Source organism: Scyliorhinus canicula, chromosome 9 (genome assembly GCF_902713615.1).
Source record: "Scyliorhinus canicula chromosome 9, sScyCan1.1, whole genome shotgun sequence".
NCBI lineage: Eukaryota > Metazoa > Chordata > Chondrichthyes > Carcharhiniformes > Scyliorhinidae > Scyliorhinus > Scyliorhinus canicula.
Genome location: NC_052154.1, coordinates 67,015,118 through 67,035,238, shown reverse-complemented (window position 1 = coordinate 67,035,238; position 20,121 = coordinate 67,015,118). Strand labels below are relative to the sequence as shown.

The 20,121-nt window shown below is 47.7% G+C and overlaps 1 protein-coding gene across 6 annotated transcripts in view; it reads right to left on the bottom strand.

Moving 5' to 3' along the window:
- Window positions 1–20,121, bottom strand: part of LOC119971381 (centrosomal protein of 72 kDa-like) — a 179,775-nt gene that overhangs the window by 108,453 nt on the left and 51,201 nt on the right. For 5 of the 6 annotated variants that reach the window (XM_038806830.1, XM_038806831.1, XM_038806833.1 and 2 more), the window contains exons 3-4: window positions 13,538–13,730; window positions 666–765 (exon numbers count right to left, since the gene is read on the bottom strand). In XM_038806830.1, the coding sequence (XP_038662758.1) occupies window positions 666–765; window positions 13,538–13,730 (293 nt within the window). The remainder of the gene's footprint in view (window positions 1–665; window positions 766–13,537; window positions 13,731–20,121) is intronic. The other variant, XM_038806832.1, reaches the window with a different exon arrangement.

Genomic DNA, 20,121 nt, shown 5'->3' with positions numbered 1-20,121 from the left:
CCTCTATGACTGTTGATCTTGTATGGTGATTGCCAATGTTTTGGGACTTGTTAGATTATTTTTCCACAGAGAAATTTGGAAAAGAGTAACATTTACATGGCGGATTTTTAAAAGCAAAGTGTTTGTTTTTAAAGCACTGGGACAAAAGATGGTTAAAATGTCAATGGGTTTTGCATTAAAATTTGTTTGCCAAAGATTGTAAATAGTAAACAACTCTTTAGCCTCTCAGTAATTGCAAAAACGTATCACTATTAGGAGCTCTATGATTCTGGACATTTATCCATCTGAATTTTCTACGCCTTTTTTAAAAGCATAATTAAATATATTCAATATTAAGTATTTTGTGGCATTTTACTTGGTGAAATTATAATTAATTACAGTGGGCTGCACTGACTGAATATTTCAGCTGTTTGAACAATGGATAAAATATTCAATTATTATTCAGATATATTAAGACCAATGGAAAAAATATAATCTAATTAAATGCATGCTCTGCATCTCCTGAAATTACATGGTCACTGTCATGTTGACAGATTTGCAAATCATTCTGATTAACTTTCCTTCCTCTGCAAAATGCAAAAAGACAGCTATGAAAACTTACCCATCCAGATATATTCTTCGATAAATGTACATACATATATTTACAGAGAAGAATATCTCCCTACCTCTCTTCTTCTCGATCTAGGTCTGATGCCTCTTTTTGCTCCCTTGAACCAAATTGAATTTGAGCAGCTTTCCGCTCACTCTCCCGCACAGGTCTGTCATCTGTTGATGACAAATAACATCCAGATATATTTTAATTAACAAATACAGTCCAAAAAACACAGGAACTGAAAGGAACCCTGCTGATGCTGAGTCCATCAAAGTTTTAAGAACTCTGGGATACAATTGGTAGGGCATGTTGATGATTACTCACAAGGTAACCATAGCAACAGCTACTACAAGTCAAATTACAAGCTATGTAAACTTGACAACTTAATGAATGCTACATCATAAATTTTCCAACTCTCAGCCAATCCATATAGGATGCTTTGGTTGTTATTCAATTGTCTACCTAAACAATATCAATGATCATATATCTGAAAATAGGAAGCTAAATACAGAAAACTACCAACATTTACCAGCCAAGCTGGGGAAGATTAATGTCAATAAACAAAAAAATAACAGAAAAACTATTTACTCAGTGAGATTAATTTATACTGGTATGTTTATTGTGGATCCAAACCAAAAAAAATCTTATTGGCCTTGTTTGAACTTGAAACTGGCTTAGTTCTCGCCACTGTAGAACTTGAGCTACTCAAAGCTAATTCAACAATATAATTGATGTACTTATTAATTAATTAAAACGCATCTGGTCGCAGCCATGGTGTGAGTGGTCGCACACAGTGCAGCTCCTGTTTGAAGGTGCAGTAAAGAGCTCTTTTTACCCGAAATTGGATGGAACTTCGACAGAAAAGTGTAGCTTAAGGTCAGAGGAAAAGTTCCCTCCGGGAGTGGTATGCCTGCTGGTTACCAAACCCGGCAGAAGGGGAAAGACCTGGCCAAGGAGTTGGAGGGACTTGTGGCGCAGCAGCCAGTGGAAGGATGGCAGAGGGGGAAGGGCTAGTGCAAGTTGGAAAGCCCCAGATGGAACAGATAATGGCCTTCATGAAGGAAGAGTTCCACCAGCAGAGGAAGGAGATGGAGGAGGATCACTTGAAGGCCTTCGAGTGGAGAGAGTGGAGAAATGTTTGTAGCTGCAGGGGTCGCAGATCCGAGAGATTGAGAGGGTGATGTCAGACCACAGCAATCGGTGGTGGCATGGAGGCGGAGGTGGGGCTCTGAGGAGACTTTTTTGTAAGTCGTTGAGAGCAAAGGTGGAGCAGAGAAATAGATTGAGAAGGCAGAATCTGCAGATAGTGGGCTTGTCTGAAGGGGTGGAAGGTGCAAATGCCACATGGATGCATTTTGAGGATGCTGGCAGGGCTGGTGGCGGAGGCGGTGTTGGATAAGGTCTCTGGTGTAGAGAGTGCACAGGTCGCCGAGACAGAAAGGCTCCGCCGGCAGTGACTGTGAGGCTCAACAAGTTCGTAGAGGAGAAGATTCTCCAGTGGGCCAGGGAGAAACGCAACTGTGAATGGGAGGAGGACAAGGTCCAAATATACCAGAACATTGGAGCTGAGCTGGCAAAATGGCGTGCGGGGTTCAGCAAAGCCAAGGCAGTGTTATATCGACGATGGATCAAGTTTAGGGTGCTCCTATCAGACAAAGCTTTGGGTGATCTATGAAGGCTGGGAATACTATTTGGAGACCCCAGACCAGGCCAATGACTTTATCAAGGAGCATAAACTGGGGGAGAACGGAACTGAATGAACAATTCTGTGAGACTGAGGTGCTGACACTTTGAAATATTTGGGAATACGGGTAGAGTGGGGGTTGGAGGGGAGGTTTTCTTTTTCTCCGATATGCAGATTTTTCTTCTTTTTTTTTACTGTCGGATTGACAAAGTTGCAGGGGTGAAAATTTTGCAAGGGGAAAGCTGTCCCCTTTCCCCTCCTACTGCCTGGGTTTTTTTGTCTTTTAAGTTACCAAGCAGTCTGGAAACAGCTTTTAAATTGAAGACAGAGAGACACTTCTTTTAACCTTTGCAGTTCAAAACCAGCCCGAAACTCAAAGGGGAAGTAAAACTCACAGAGCCACAGCCCAGCTCCACCCACACAATGACATCACTGAAGCCATGTGATAAGACAAAACATTTCTTAAAGGGACACTCCCATGCCAAGAACCTCTGGGCATGGCTCTTTGGGGGTCAGCAGAGTGGCAAGGGTTTACAAAGGCCGAAGGAAGCATCGGGTGTCGTTCTATGCTGACGACCTACTATTTTATGTTTCGGACCCACTGGAGAGGATCATGGGCCTCTTGAGGAAGTTTGGGGTGTTCTAGGGATACAAGTTAAATGTAGGGAGAAGCAAAGTGTTCCTGGTGAATGAGTTGGGTCGGTGGGCCAATCCAGGGGGAATGCCATTTAAGGTGGCTAGAGACAGGTTTTGATACCTGGGGATTCAGGTAGCGAGGGAATGGGTGATCCAGTGAACAAATAGTAAAATAAATTGTGGCTTAGAAGTGAAAAAAATCTGAGTAACAAAGATCTTGCTATCTTTTAAGATCTTCTGCATGAAAAACATGCTAAATCTGTAAACATTTTGAATAATCTTCAAAGGCAGACAGGCAAAAGAGTGCATCACATTGGCTACAAAGGTAGAAGATGACTACGGCGGCAAGGTAGTCCCAATTATCGTGTTTTGAGCAGGGTAGGGGCAGCAGGGTAGCATGGTGGGTAGCATAAATGCTTCACAGCTCCAGGGTCCCAGGTTCGATTCCCGGCTGGGTCACTGTCTGTGTGGAGTCTGCACGTCCTCCCCCTGTGTGCGTGGGTTTCCTCCGGGTGCTCCGGTTTCCTCCCACAGTCCAAAGATGTGCGGGTTAGGTGGATTGGCCATGCTAAATTGCCCATAGTGTCCTAATAAAAGTAAGGTTAAGGGGGGGTTGTTGGGTTACGGGTATAGGGTGGATACGTGGGTTTGAGTAGGGTGATCATGGCTCGGCACAACATTGAGGGCCGAAGGGCCTGTTCTGTGCTGTACTGTTCTATGTTCTATGTTCTATGTCACCAAAATCTGAGAACCAACCTATCAAGATTGTGTGAAACACGCCCCAAGGTCCCCATGTTAAAAAAAGTCACATGCAAGCTTCTGCCAGGATCCTTTTGCCAAGTCCTTTGGCAATGGAGAAGTTACAACGACAGGGCGCTATGAACCTGGGAGACCCTAGTCAAAAATCTGCACACAGATGACAAATATATAAAGGCCATTGGACACCTTTGTTGGTATCCACAGAAGTGTCTTTAGGCAGCAGCATCAGAGACTGAGCAGTTCCCGTCAGGATACCATCTGCTCACCCAAATGAGGAGAGGGCTAGAAAAGGTGCCCTAAACATATCTATCCCTGTTGTGCATTCACGTTTGTTGGGACAAGGCCAGTATAAGACTTTGATCATGTGACATTGTGATTGCATCATCGTCAGTTTGGGTGGGCTAACAGTCAGTCTAGTTGGGCAGCCTGTGGAGAAGACACCTTTTCAATAAAGCTCTTGTTTGTCTGTACATGTAATAATTCCAGGGATAACAGGCTAAAAGGCAAAGCAGCTTTATTCTCCAACAATAATCTAATAATAATAATCTTTATTATTGTCATAAGTTGGCTTACATTAACACTGCAATGAGGTTACTGTGAAAATCCCCTAGTCGCCACACTCCGGCGCCTGTTCAGATACACTGAGGGAGCATTCAGAAAGTCCAAATTACCTAACAGCACATTTTTCGGGACTTGTGGGAGGAAACTGGAGCACCCGGAGGAAACCCACGCAGACACAAGGAGAATGTGCAGACTCCGCACAGACAGTGACCCAAGCCGGGAATCGAACCTTGGACCCTTGTGGCAACAGTGCTATCCATGTGCCGCCCTACAATTTACAAAACAAATGTCCCAGTCCTGGACTATCGAGAACTGCAGGCCCGGGGTCAACATTAGGCCCCGCTGGTGAAGCCCTATTGGACGGGTCTCCGCCTGCTCAATATGGAAACCCATATCCTAAAAATCCAACGGGAGATCAATCAGAAATCCCCTGTGGTCTTTGTGAGGATTATAACAGTACCTTCGTGATCTCCTTTAAAAATACCTCAATCCCACTTTCCCCTGCCTGAGAACCACATTCTGTAGGCTCACCATCCGTGCAGTCAATGGAGGAAAACGTTTGCAACTTGAAATGTTAGAACACTCGAGGACAGAGACAGGCTTACACTTTTGGGGGCCTCGTGGCACTCACCCTCTTTGCAGGGGGCTCGCACCACCAGGGACCCGCTCCCTGGTGACATGGCAGCTTACCCCAAATGATGTTGAGACCCTCCCCCAATGACGTCTCTGCTCACCTCTCTGCTCTAGTTCTGGTGGCCGGGCCACGAGCTTCGACGACCAGCTGGCTGGCTGCCTATCTTCTGCTGCTGGCTATCTGGCCTGGCCTCTTGCTCTTTGCGTGGTCCGGTTGCTGCCCAGCCTAGCCCTCTCATTCTCAGCCCTGTCTGGCTGGCCTTTAACCCTGGTCAAGTTGCCCATTCCCGCTAGCCGCTGCTCCCCGATTTCCCGAGACATGACACAGCCGCTTGTGTGGACTTCTTCGCACCTGCTGAATGCTGCTGTGCTCACCTCTCCCTCAGGTGGTTAGGCCTCCACAACCTCATGAGACTCCTGGCTGGCTGTCTGGCCTCTGTTCTTTTTGCCCACTCACCCAGGCCTGGCCTGGAGGTCAAGATTCATCCCGTTGCTTCCCTCAACCGCCGTTGTCCAGCGCCACCTCCTCTCCTCATTGAAGGCTTTGCAGGCTCACACGTTTACGTTAATTCAGCAATGGCTTTTGCCTCAGGCTGCCCAACAGACTGAATGCCAGAAACTTGGCTGTTCCTTTGCATCTTTTACTCAATGAAGGGCACCCTCCTGAAGACAAAGTGTGCTCAACATGGTCTCATTATGACAAACACACTCTTCCACCAGAAGGACAAATACAAACCACAGGAAGCATTCTAGAGCAAAGCACTCTCACCTCCTGGATGATGTCAGTGTTTGAGACAAAGAGTCAAAGATCTAAGTGATGTTTGTATCACTTCATCCATCCTGCTGAACAGATCATAAACTTGTTCAATCAGTGAACATCTACCTAGCATAAAGATATCGGCAACGGTAAAGGATCAATGTCTCAGCTTTAAAGTAGCTCGACCAAAGAGGGGAATTTCAAGTGCAGCTCATGACCAATCTTGAAAACCTTCACACACAAATTTTGAAACCATAGGACTCACGGTCAAATGGACAAAATCCCCTTCGCTCACAGGATGGCGTTTCCTTACAGTGCCATCTATCAACACCAGAAATGACATTTTCAACAACTCCTGAACTATGAATTCACAGTAGCTATTCTCCAGGCTATCCCCCAGCTCCCTATGGTAGAATTCATGGGTGAACCACCATCAATGAGAGTTTCAACAAGCAATTAAACAGATGGAAAGCCTGTGGCTCCAATGGTATTCCAGCTGAGATCTTCAAAGCTGGTGGGCACACATCATGTATTCACTCATCCCACAGATTTGAGAAGAAAAAGTAATCCCCTTGCCTGCCCCCCCACCCCAACTTCAGGAATGACAATTGCAACCATCTTCAAGGGAGATAATTTATACTGTGGAAATTGTCACTGTGTTTCCCACTTGTTGATAGCCTAGAAAATCCTGACACACATTCTCCCAAATTACCTGCATCCTGTGGCTGAGGAAATCCTCCCAGAGACACAGTGTGGCTTTAGACCTTCCAGAGGGATCTCTGACATAGGACAAAATTCTCCGACCCCCAGCAGGGTCGGAGAATCGCCTGGGGCCGCCGAAAATCCCGCCCCCGCCGTGGCAGAGATTCTCCGCCACCCGGGAATTGGCAGAGGCGGGAATCACGCCCCGCCGATCGGCGTGACGTCCGCACCGATCGGCGAGGCCCCTGTGGCGATTCTCCGGCCCGCGATGGCCCGAAGTTCCACCGCTGGGAGGCCTCTCCCGCGGCGGGATCGGCAGCAAGAGCAGGCCCCCGGGGGGGGGGGGGGGCGCGGGGCGATCGGACCCCGGGGGGTGCCCCCACGGTGGCCAGGCCCACAATCGTGGCCCCCCGATCCGCGGGCAGGCCAGTGCTGTGGGGGCACTCTTTCTCCTCCGCTGCCGCCATGGCGGAAGCGGAAGAGAATCCCCCAGCGCGCATGCGCCGGTGGTGACGTCAGCGGCAGTTGACGCTGACGTCACCTCCGGCGCATTTCGCGAACCGGCAAAGGCCTTTTGGCCAGTCCCGGCGCCGGGCGGTGGACCTGAAAGGCCGCTGGTGCCGGTTTTGGCGCCAGTCGTCGTGGTGCCAACCGCTCCGGAGCGGGCCTAGCCCCCAAAAGTGCGGAGAATTCCGCACCTATGGTGAGGCCCGACGCCAGAGTGGTTGGCGCCACTCCCCTACGCCGGGACCCCCCGTCCCGCCGCGTAGGGGAGAATGCCGCCCAGGGTCTCTGTTGCCAGATAAATCTGAGAAAAAATGTCCAGGACATTACCAGGAACTCTTTATTGCATTCATAAACCTGACCAAAGCATTTGACTCAAGTAAATCAAAAGATTATGGAATGTGTTCCAAAGACTTTGATGTACAAAAAACTTTTCTAAACTGTAACTTTTTTGATCCACTGAATTGCTTCACAGAGAATCCAAACTCATATATATGCACATATACACTACACGTTTAATGAGTATGCACATTTATGCATAAACTCAATTATACACTTTGCACTCCATCTCAAAACAAAAGTCAGTCATGATCCACTGCAAATTTCATACCAAAAATACTTCAAATTTTCTCCCTCTAAAATCTGTCCTAAGATAGAACATGTAATAACATCCAGCCAGAATTGTTTTCCAAATCAAGAGGCTCCAGATCAACTCCCAACTTGTCCAAAGTGCCAACCTCCAATTAAATATAGTAAGTCATCTGGGACACATATAAAATGATGTACACGAAAATACTCATTGTCAACCCAGAATGTCTGATGAGACCATCAATTCACAAGACACGTGATTGGAAGTAAACAGTGGTTTTAATAGTCTTACAACTGAGCCTGCCTGCGACGAGAGGAACTGAGGGCAGGCTTACGACTGCAGTGCTTTATACTTCCGGTTAGTGGGAGGAGCCATGGGCGGAGCCAAGGGTGGAGCCCAGTACAAACTCCTCATCTCCCCCTATGGGCAGAGCTGAGCAACGGCTCGTATACAGAGCCCACAAGGACACAATATATGTAAGGCAATACAGTGTGAATTACGAGGTATATAATTCACCACATTCACCCCCTGTAAAAAAAATCAAGTCCGGCGGGGGTGATGGGTCTACAAATTGAGCCAGTTCGGTGGCCGAGTCGTCCTTTGGGATCGGCGGAGCACCGGGGTTGCAGCCTCTTTGGGTGGCTGGGTGGGGGCGGTCGGCGAGGGTGCGATGGTGGACTCCGGGGGTGATTCGGTCTGAGCTTCGTACCCAACTGGTGCGACGGGGAGCGCAGGCAACCTATAGGCGCGGGGGCGTGAATCATGGGCGGTGAACCTATAGGTGGGAGGGCACAGGGCGTGGAGGGTTGGGTGGGGTGTAGTATAAGGGGTACCTCGGCGGCAGTGGTGGTGGAGTTTGATCCTGCAGGCGCCAGGTCCCAGAGGGAAACAGTGTCCTGACGGCCATCAGGGTATTCGATGAAAGCGTATTGGGGGTTCGAGTGGAGGAGGAGCACTCTTTCTACAAGTAGATCAGTTTTGTGTGCCTGGACGTGCTTCCGGAGGAGAACCGGGCCCGGCGTCTTCAACCAAGCTGGGAACGAAACCCCCGTGGTAGTGCCCCTAGAAAAAACAAATAGTCGCTCGTGGGGGGTGTGGTTGGTGGCGGTGCATACGAGGGACCTAACAGCATGGAGCGTGTCGGGGAGGACCTCCTGCCAGTGGGAGATCGGGAGATTCCTGGACCGGAGGGTCAGTAGGACAGTCTTCCAGACCGTCACATTCTCCCTCTCCACCTGCCCGTTCCCCCTGGGGTTGTAGCTGGTAGTCCTGCTCGAGGCGATGCCCTTGTCGAGCCGGTACTGACGCAGCTCGTCGCTCATAAAGGACGAACCCCTGTCGCTGTGTACGTAGCTGGGGAAACCGAACAGGGTGAAGATAGTGTGCAGGGCTCTGATGACTGTGGGGGAGGTCATATCGGGGCACGGGATGGCAAACGGGAAGCGGGAGAACTCATCGATGACGTTCAGAAAGTACACATTTCGATTGGTTGAGGGGGGTGGCCCTTTGAAATCGATGCTCAGGCGTTCAAAGGGCCGGGAGGCCTTTACTTGGTGGGCCTTGTCTGGTCTATAGAAGTGCGGTTTACACTCCGCGCAGATCGGGCAATCCCTGGTGATGGCTTTTACCTCCTCGATGGAGAAAGGCAGATTTTGGGCTTTGACGTAGTGGCCGGGCCGGGTGACCACCGGGTGGCAGAGGTCATTGTGGATAGCTTTCAGGTGGTCGTCTTGCGCGCTGGCGCACGTGCCGCGGGACAGGGCATCTGGGGGCTCGTTGAGCTTCCCCGGTCGATACATAATATCATAATTGTAGGTGGAGAGTTCGATCCTCCACCGCAGGATTTTATCATTTTTAATTTTGCCCCTTTGTGAGTTATCAAACATAAAGGCAACCGATCTTTGGTCGGTGATGAGGGTGAACCTCCTACCTGCGAGGTAGTGCCTCCAGTGTCGTATAGCTTCCATGATGGCTTGTGCTTCTTTTTCGACCGAGGAGTGTCGAAGTTCTGAAGCGGAGAGGGTTTGGGAGAAAAAGGCGATTGGTCTCCCTGCCTGATTTAGAGTGGCTGCGAGAGCGACCGCCGAGGCGTCGCTCTCCACCTGGAAGGGGACGGATTCATCCACCGCCCGCATGGCCGCTTTGGCAATGTCCTCCTTGATGCAGTTGAAGGCCTGGCGAGCCTCAGCTGACAGAGGAAAGAGTGTGGCCTTAAATAGTGGGCGGGCTTTTGGACCCACTGGGCATAATACGAGAAGAATCCCAGGCACCTCTTGAGGGTCCTGGGACAATGAGGGAGAGGGAATTGTAAGAGGAGGCGCATACGATCCGGGTCGGGGCCCAGGACTCCGTTTTCCACGACATAGCCGAGGATGGCTAGCCTGGTCGTGCGGAAAACGCATTTCTCCGTGTTATACGTGAGGTTAAGTTTCTGGGCAGTTTGGAGAAATCGATGGAGGTTGGCGTCGTGGTCCTGCTGATCATGGCCGCAGATGGTGACGTTATCCAAGTACGGAAACGTGGCCCGCAGCCCGTACTGGTCCACCATTCGGTCCATTGCTCGTTGGAACACCGAGACCCCATTCGTGACGCCAAAGGGAACCCGGAGGAAATGGACGAGGCGGCCATCGAATGCTGTGTAGTGGCGGTCCTCCGGGCGGATTGGGAGCTGGTGGTATGCAGACTTCAGATCCACCGTGGAGAAGATGCGGTACTGGGCGATCTGATTCACCATGTCTGCAATCCTGGGGAGGGGGTACGCATCGAGGAGCGTGAACCGGTTAATGGTTTGGCTATAGTCCACTACCATTCGGAACTTTTCCCCGGTCTCGACGACCACCACCTGAGCTCTCCAGGGGCTGTTACTGGCCTCTATGACCCGCTCACATAGGAGCCTCTGGACCTCGGTTCTGATAAACACCCTGTCCTGCAGGCTATACCGCCTGCTGCGAGTGGCTACGGGTTTGCAGTCCGGAGTGAGGTTAGCAAAGAGTGGAGGGGGGTTGATTTTTAGCGTCGCTAGACTACAGATAGTGAGTGGAGGTAGGGGTCCACCAAAGCTGAGTGTGAGGCTTTTGAGGTTACACTGGAAGTCGAGTCCCAGTAAGAGTGGGGCGCAGAATTCGGGGAGTACGTACAGCTGGAAGTTGAGTAGCTGGCGCCCTGGATCGTTAGGGTCGCGACAGTGCGCCCTTGGATGTGAACAGACTGTGAGCCCGAGGCGAGGAAAATAGTTTGCCGTGCAGGGAAGATAGGGAGCGAACAGCGTCTTACCAGTTCTGGGTGTACAAAGCTCTCGGTGCTCCCGGAGTCTAAGAGGCACGGTGTCCTGTACCCGTTGATTTTAACGGTCATCATAGAGTTCCGGAGGTGTTTCAGATGCAACTGGTCCAACGTGACCGCGTGAGTTGCGGGTAGTAGGCGGCTCGATCAGCTGTGCTGGAGTGGCCCCGTGATGACTGTCCGCTGAGGTCGTAGACTTTGATATGAGTTTCAGAGGTTGGAGAGGATGGCGCCCAAGATGGCCGCCCCCGTGGATCGCACGTGGCGGGCGGCGAGGAAGATGGCGTCCAAGATGGCGGCACCCATGAGTCGCATATGTTGGGTGGGGGCGGTGTCGGCATACAGGCTGCAGCATTACGGGGTCTTGAGTTTGGGAAGCGAGTGCTCTGGGCTGCGGGAGAGTTTGGTGTAGGAGTTTTCTTCGCTAGGCATACCTGGGCATAGTGTCCTTTGTGGCCGCAGCTGCTGCAGGTTGCGTTGCGGGCCGGGCAGTGCTGCCGTGGGTGTTGGGGCTGCCCACAAAAATGGCACGCTGGTGCTGCATAGTGGGTGGGTGGCTGCGCGGCGCAGTTCTGGGGCAGTCGCTGGTCGGGGCCCATGATGGGGTCGCTTGGTCCGCGGGGAACGAGGTGAGGCTGCGGAACGAGACCTCCATGGTTGTAGCTAACTCTACAGTGTCCTCCAATTTCTGGGCCCCTTTCTCAAGCAACCATTGGCGCACATAGTTGGACCTGAGCCCTGCCACATATACATCACGGACAGCAAGGTCCATATGTTGGGTGGCTGTTACAGCCTGATAATTGCAGTCCCGAGCTAGGGCTTTTAAATCGCGCAGAAAGTCTTCCAGCGACTCCGCGGGGCGCTGGCGACGGGTCGTAAAAATGTGGTGCGCGTAGACCTCGTTGATGGGCCGCACGTACATTCGGTCGAGCATGGCCAGAGCCTCCGTATACGAGGTAGTACAGTTAAGTTGCGTAGAGATACGATGGCACACCCTTGCGTGCAGTAGGCTGAGTTTCTGCTCCTCCGTAGTTTCTGACGTGCTTGATTCAGCCAGGTAGGCCTTGAAACATCTGAGCCAGTGTAGAAAGATTTCTTTCGCCTCTGCAGCCTGCGGGTCGAGTTCTAGTTGGTCAGGTTTGAGGGCTGATTCCATAGTAGTTTTCTTCAAGTTTTCTAAGACTATTAAATTGATGAGACCATCAATTCACAAGACACGTGATTGGAAGTAAACAGTGGTTTTAATAGTCTTACAACTGAGCCTGCCTACGACGAGAGGAAATGAGAGCAGGCTTATGACTGCAGTACTTTATACTTCCGGTTAGTGGGAGGAGCCATGGGCGAAGCCAAGGGTGGAGCCCAGTACAAACTCCTCATCTCCCCCTATGGGCAGAGCCGCACAACGGCTCGTATACAGAGCCCACAAGGACACAATACATGTAAGGCAATACAGTGTGAATTACGTGGTATATAATTCACCATAATGTCCCAAACACATGATGACTTATGCATCGCAACACACACATTCCCTAGCTTTCTATGAGATCTGCTGCGAGAGGCAAGAGTCAGATAAAAATAACTCGAGCGATTAACAGGAGGAGGGGGCAGTGGGAGTGGAAGATAAATGGAAAATTCCTCACTTTGGAGATCACACTGGCCCCACTTTACACTAGAAGGTGCCTACATTTGTATAAGGTGATCTCCACTCTAGCCAGAAAAAGCTCCAGCTCTTGTTTGAATTAATGCAATGAAAGAACATTCATGCAATTAATAAGCTGGCAACCTGCTCACTATTTTTTGGGTGAAAAACTGGCCACGATCCAACTTAGTTCTGCCCTTAAATGGCTTGTAAGCCTGGTCTTCCGTAATATATGTAGTTGAGCGAATTGGTCTCCATAAACACAAGTCTAGTTTCTTCGTTGCTTTATAAGCCTCAATCAATCATTCCCAAGTCTATAGTTTTCTAAAGTTTACTGATCCAGCTTGTTAGGTAACTATGGCCAACCAGAGTTTTATAGAGCTGTAGCATCTCACGCAGCCCGCTCAAGTTAAAGGCCAACATTCCATTTGTCTTTTCCAGCAAAAACGCACAGGAGGGAGGCATTTGATACCAGTGAAGTTACAAAGCTACCAACGCTGATTTGATATTAACTTTTTTTTGTACCAGTCTCCTAAATCTCTCTGCTCCTCCAGTTGCTAACTTCTCATATTTCCAAAAATGGATGACCTCATAGTTACCCACATTGGATTCCATCTGCCACAACTTTTCACATTCACTTAATCCATCATTGTCTCTTTGTATTTTCTGCTCTCATTGTGCGATCTAATGTAGTGTCATTAGTAAATTTGGATATGTGGTTCTTTAGTACTTTATTTAAAGCACTGATAGATATACTGATACACCGATGCCCAAACATAGGCCCCTGAAGGACACAACTAATCACATTCCACTAAGTTGGAGCACTTACCATTATACCAATTCCATCTCCTACCTCCTAACCAATTCCCTACCTATGTCAATAGGCTACCGCAAATTTCTCTCATTTTACCGCACTCTCATTTTTTGCTAGGTCTTCTTTGTGGAACCTTACTGAATGTATTTTCCAAGTCTACATCAATAACATCATTAGACACTCCCTTTGTAACAGATTAGAAACATCCTCAAAAAATTCAACTAGGTCAATTAGACTCAGATCTGTCTGCTGCACATCAATCCTCACAGGTTTGCCCAAAACCATAGTGTAACTACAATGTTATTAGGGATGGCAGTATTTCAAAAGTTTATGTCTCTTTTGTTCTACTTATTAAGCAATGTGATGTTGAATAACTAATGCTTACCCAACTTCTTCAAATTTGGTAGTAGGTGTATTACATACAGTCTGTAGTTCTCCTCATTCCTAGTAACTGGATTCAGTCGCAAGTCAAGTTCTTTCAAGTTGATTAAATGACACAAGCTGGAAATCTCCTTTGAAGATGGCACATTATTATAATACAAGTTTAATTTTTCCAATGAATGTAAACCCTCCAAACCCTACAAGATCAAAAACAAAAGTATAAGAAAAACAAAGTAGCCATTCACAAAATAATTGATGCCTTATAACCCCCAACACTGTATTTCTACTAGTTTTTCCCTAACAGATATCAGATACATCCCTCTTAACATGTGAATTTGACTGTAATAAAGTAAATTTTAAAACTCTGATCAGTCAGCATCTTAAACGGTAATGGTTATGAGAGCTTCATTTTCCAAGCTCCATTACCCAAATGTTAGCTTTCAGCTCTAGAACATAGAACAGTACAGCACAGAACAGGCCCTTCGGCCCTCAATGTTGTGCCGAGCCATGATCACCCTACTCAAACCCACGTATCCACCCTATACCCGTAACCCAACAACCCCCCCCTTAACCTTACTTTTTATTAGGACACTACAGGCAATTTAGCATGGCCAATCCACCTAACCCGCACATCTTTGGACTGTGGGAGGAAACCGGAGCACCCGGAGGAAACCCACGCACACAGGGGGAGGACGTGCAGACTCCACACAGACAGTGACCCAGCCGGGAATCGAACCTGGGACCCTGGAGCTGTGAAGCATTTATGCTAACCACCATGCTACCCTAGGCCAAGAACTACTTCTTGCAGTCCTTTTGGCCACTTGAAACTGGTTCTTTTTCCCTTTTCTGCTATGCCAATAACCGAGGAAATTGAGAAATTATACATTTTCATCTTCTGGAAATTACAACAAACCAATTACCCACTCACCCTCGTCATGTGCTCATATGACTTGAAATTCCCAGGGCGGCACGGTGCCGGTGTTTAGCACTACTACCTCACCGCGCCAAGGACCTGGGTTTGATCCCAGCTCCGGGTCACTATCCATGTGTTTGCACATTCTCCCCGTGTCTGCGTAGGTCTCACCCCCACATCCAAAGATGTGCAGGGTAGGTGGATTGGCCATGCTAAATTGCCCCTTAATTGGAAATAAATTATTGGGTACTCTAAATTTATTTTTTAAAATGAATGGAGATTTCCTGATTACAATGTGAATATTTGTTGGCCAGCTCTTGTTAGCAAACTGCTTAATATCGCTGAACAAAAGTAAGATACTTTGGATGCTCGAAAAGTGAAATAAAAGCAAGTCAAAAGGAATACTTCCTCTATCATTTTGTCCTTCTGCTCTCTGACCCCGAATAATCAGTTCTCAGCAGAGGCTCTAGGTTCAACCTCTTACATCCCACCTCAATGAAGTTTGATTTGACATGATATCAGAATCTGCGCCCCTCCCTCTGCTTTCTTAACTCATTGTGATCTTTTCATCGAGGACTGCCAGTATGAGATAAGCTGCCTTAATTTCTCTGCTTCCTCACTCTCTAGCCCACCTGCCTCTGAACTTCCATTGCTGTTTCCTCAGGTCCAGTCATAGCAATGCTGACCAGGATGATGCTATTGTTGTTTGACCTACTTTGACCTCTACTTTATAGAGACAGAATGTCAACATTCTGACACTTCCTCTTCCCCGCTGATTAATGAAGCATCAAGACAACACTTCCAAGACTGACATTATCTCCTCAGCAGATCTCTCTGCAGCCTCATATTCTTCCCAACCCCACAAAGCTTGCTTCAAGCCTCTTCCCAAAGTCCACAAATAGGACTGCCTTGACAGAACCATCATTTCAGCCCATATATGCCCCTTAGAATTGATTCATTTCTATTTCAACTCTATTTTTCTCCCTATTAATGCCTAGCTTTTTTGGGTTAAGTGCAACATTTATTGTTCCACTTCTACTCAGGTCTGTTACTTCACTGTGTTAATGATGTTAATGACTTTAACTGTGTCATTTCCGGCTCTTAGATCAGATAGAAACATTTTTCAACTCTACTTCCAATTACCAATCTTCCCATGTCTTCACATGGTCCTTCTCTGACTTTTTCCTTCCCTTATTTGACTTGCCTCGCCTCAATATTTTGGGATAGGTTATCGAGCAAAATCCACTGTAAACCCACTGATTCTCAGTTGCCTACCTCCCTCCTACCCCATTTTCTTATACGCACTCTATTCCATTCTTCCTATTTCGCTGTCTCTTTTCCATTTGTTCTGATAATGCCACTTTCCATAGCAGTGCTTTAAATTGAAACTGTAACTGTTTCTCTGACCTAGTAAAAAGATCCAGCTTATTCTATTTTTCATGTCTCTGGGCATCCTCATTAATGCCTTAGAAAATGACAAATCCAACCTTGCTGCCATTTCTTGATTATACTACTACAAGGGATAGAGCTGATTGGGAAGTACTGAACAAGATCGTTAAGTCTTTACAACCATTATCAATTATAGTTTTAAAATAAGTTTTGTGGTTTATAATCTGTAAATGCTATAATTGGTATTAACGAAGACCAGCAAAGTAGGACCACAAAGAGAATTGGATTTAATCTAATATCAAGCATCTTTCAAAGCTTTAGTTTAAACGGGTAAGTCACGGCAGGAGAACTCAAAGCCTTGGTTTGTTCCTCGCTGCATATGGGAGGCCGGGACATTTCAGGTGCCCATGGGCAGCACGTGTGCAGAAAGTGTCTCCAGCTACAGCTCCTGGAATCCCGCGTTTCGGAGCTGGAGCAGCGGCTGGGGACACTGTGACATCCGTGAGGCGAAGAGTGTCGTGGATAGCACGTATAGAGAGGTGGTCACACTGAAGGCTCAGAATCCACAGGCAGAAAGGGAATAGGTGATCGCCAGGCAGAGCAAAAATAATAATCTTTATTAGTGTTACAAGTAGACTTACATTAACACTACAATGAAGTTACTGTGAAAGAGAGCTAGCCAGGCCATTCCCCTGCAAAACAGATATACTGTTTTGGATACTGTTCAGGGAATGATCTCTCAGGAAAAAGCAGCAACAGCCAAATTCATGTCTGCTGCGGGGAGGGGGGATACGTGTTTCTGTGGCTGCAAATAAGACTCCAGTATGGTATGTTGCCTCCCTGGTGCCAGGGTCAAGGATGTATCAGAGCGACATTCTGGAGGGGGGAGGGTGAACGGCCAGTGATCGTGGTACACATCGGTCCAACGACATAGGTAAAAAAAGGGAGGAGATCCTAAAAGCAGAATAGTGGGAGATAGGAAGAAAGTGGAGAAGCTGGACCTCAAAAGTAGTGATCTCAGGATTACTACCATGTGCTACTCAGAGTGGAAATAGTAGGATGTATCGGATGAATACATGGCTGAAGAGATGGTGTGAAGGGCAGGGTTTCAGATTCCTGGGGCATTGGGACTGGTTCTAGGGCAGATGGGACCAGTACAAACTGGACGGGTTATAACTGGGCAGGACAGGGACTGATGTCCCTGGGCGGGGGGTAATTGCTAGAGCGGTTGGCAAAGGTTTAAACTAATATGGCAGGTGGATGGAAACTATGCAAGGATTCAGAGCAGGGGGAATCAAGAACAAGAGAAAAAGACAGCAAGGAGAATAAGAAAAGTAATAGGCAGAGAAATCAAGGGCTGTATCAGAAAATGACACTGTAAAAAATAATAGGGACAGGACAGGTAGAACATAGAATATTACAGCGCACTACGGGCGCTTCGGCCCTCAATGTTGCGCTGACCCGTGAAACCATCTGAAGCCTATCTGACCTACACTATTCCATTTTCATCCATATATCTATCCAGTGACCACTTAAATGCCCTTAAATTTGGCGAGTCTACTACTATTGCAGGCAGGGCGTTCCACACCCCTACTACTCTCTGAGTAAAGAAACTGCCTCTGACATCTGTCCTATATATACCACCCCTCAATTTAAAGCTATGTTCCCTCGTGTTGGTCATCACCATCCGAGGAAAAAGACTCTCACTGTCCACCCTATCTAACCCTCTGACTATCTTATATGTCTCTATTAAGTCACCTCTCAGCCTTCTCCTCTCTAACGAAAACAACCTCAAGTCCCTGAGCCTTTCCTCGTAAGAACTTCCCTCCATACCAGGCAACATCCTAGTAAATCTCCTTTGAACCCTTTCCAAAGCTTCCACATCCTTCCTATAATGTGGTGACCAGAACTGCACGCAGTACTCCAGGTGCGGCAGCACCAGAGTTTTGTACAGCTGCAGCATGACCTCGTGGCTCCGAAACTCAATCCCCCTACTGATAAAGGCTAGCACACCATATGCCTTCTTAACAGCCCTATTAACCTGGGTGGCAACTTTCAGGGATTTATGTATATGGATACCGAGATCTCTCTGTTCATCTACACTACCAAGAATCTTGCCATTAGCCCAGTACTCTGCATTCCTGTTACTCCTTCCAAAGTGAACCACCTCACACTTTTCCGCATTAAACTCCATTTGCCACCTCTCAGCCCAGCTCTGCAGCTTATCTATGTCCCTCTGTAACCTAAAACATCCTTCAGCACCATCCACAACTCCACCAACCTTCGTGTCATCTGCAAATTTACTAACCCATCCTTCTACACCCTCTTCCAGGTCATTTATAAAAATGACAAACAGCAGTGGCCCCAAAACAGATCCTTGCGGTACACCACTAGTAACTGAACTTCAGGATGAACATTTGCCATCAACCACCACCCTCTGTCTTCTTTCAGCTAGCCAATTACTGATCCAAACCGCTAAATCACCTTCAATCCAATACTTCCGTATTTTCTGCAATAGCCTACCGTGGGGAACCTTATCAAACGCCTTACTGAAATCCATATACACCACATCAACCGCTTTACCCTCATCCACCTGTTTGGTCACCTTCTCAAAAAACTCAATAAGGTTTGTGAGACATGACCTACCCTTCACAAAACCGTGTTGAGTATCGCTAATCAACTTGTTCTTTTCAAGATGATTATAAACCCTATCTCTTATAATCTTTTCCAACATTTTACCCACAACCGAAGTAAGGCTCACAGGTCTATAATTACCAGGGTTGTCTCTACTCCCCTTCATGAACAAGGGGACAACATTTGCTATCCTCCAGTCTTCCGGCACTATTCCTGTCGACAAAGACGACATAAAGATCAAGGACAAAGGCTCTGCAATCTCCTTCCTGGCTTCCCGGAGATTCCTAGGATAAATCCCATCTGGCCCAGGGGACTTATCTATTTTTACACTTTCCAAAATTGCTAACACCTCCTCCTTGTCAACCTCAATCCCATCTAGCCTGGTCGACTGTACCTGAGTATTCTCCTCGACAACATTGTCTTTCTCCAGTGTAAACACTGACGAAAAAATATCCATTTAACGCTTCCCCTATCTCCTCTGATTCCACACACAACTTTCCACTACTATCCTTGATTGGCCCTAATCTTACTCGAGTCATTCTTTTGTTCCTGATATACCTATAGAAAGCCTTAGGGTTTTCCTTGATCCTATCCGCCAACGACTTTTCGTGTCCTCTCCTCGCTCTTCTTAACTCTCCCTTTAGGTCCTTCCTGGCTAACTTGTAACTCTCAAGTGCCCTAACTGAGCCTTCATGTCTCATCCTAACATAAGCCTTCTTCTTCCTCTTGACAAGTGCTTCAACTTCCTTAGTAAACCACGGTTCCCTTGCTCGACAACTTCCTCCCTGCCTGACAGGTACATACTTATCAAGGACACGCAGTAGCTGTTCCTTGAAAAAGCTCCACATTTCGATTGTACCCATCCCCTGCAGTTTCCTTCCCCATCCTATACATCCTAATTCTTGCCGAAAAGCATCATAATTGCCTTTCCTCCAGCTATAATTCTTGCCTTGCGGTATATACCTATCCCTGTCTATCGCTAATGTAAACATAACCGAATTGTGATCACTATCACCAAAGTGCTCACCTACATCTAAATCTTAACACCTGGCCGGGTTCATTACCCAGTACCAAATCCAATGTGGCCTCGCCCCTTGTTGGCCTGTCTACATACTGTGTCAGAAAACCCTCCTGCACACACTGCACAAAAACTGACCCATCTATAGTACTCGAACTATAGTATTTCCAGTCAATATTTGGAAAGTTAAAGTCCCCCATAACAACTACCCTGTTACTCTCGCTCCTGTCAAGAATCATCTTTGCAATCCTTTCCTCTACATCTCTGGGACTATTCGGAGGTCTATAGACAACTCCCAACAGGGTGACCTCTCCTCTACTGTTCCTAACCTCGGCCCATACTGCCTCAGTAGACGAGTCCTCAAGCGTTCTTTCTACCGCCGTAATACTTTCCTTGATTAACAATGCCACACCCCCCCCCCTCTTTTACCATCTTCTCTGTTCTTACAGAAACATCTAAATCCTGGAACCTGCAAAAACCATTCCTGTCCCTGCTCTACCCATGTCTCCGAAATCGTCACAACATCGAGATCCCAGGTACCAACCCATGCTGCAAGCTCACCCACCTTATTCCGGATGCTCCTGGCGTTGAGGTAGACACACTTCAAACCAGCATCTTGCTTGCCGGTGCCCTC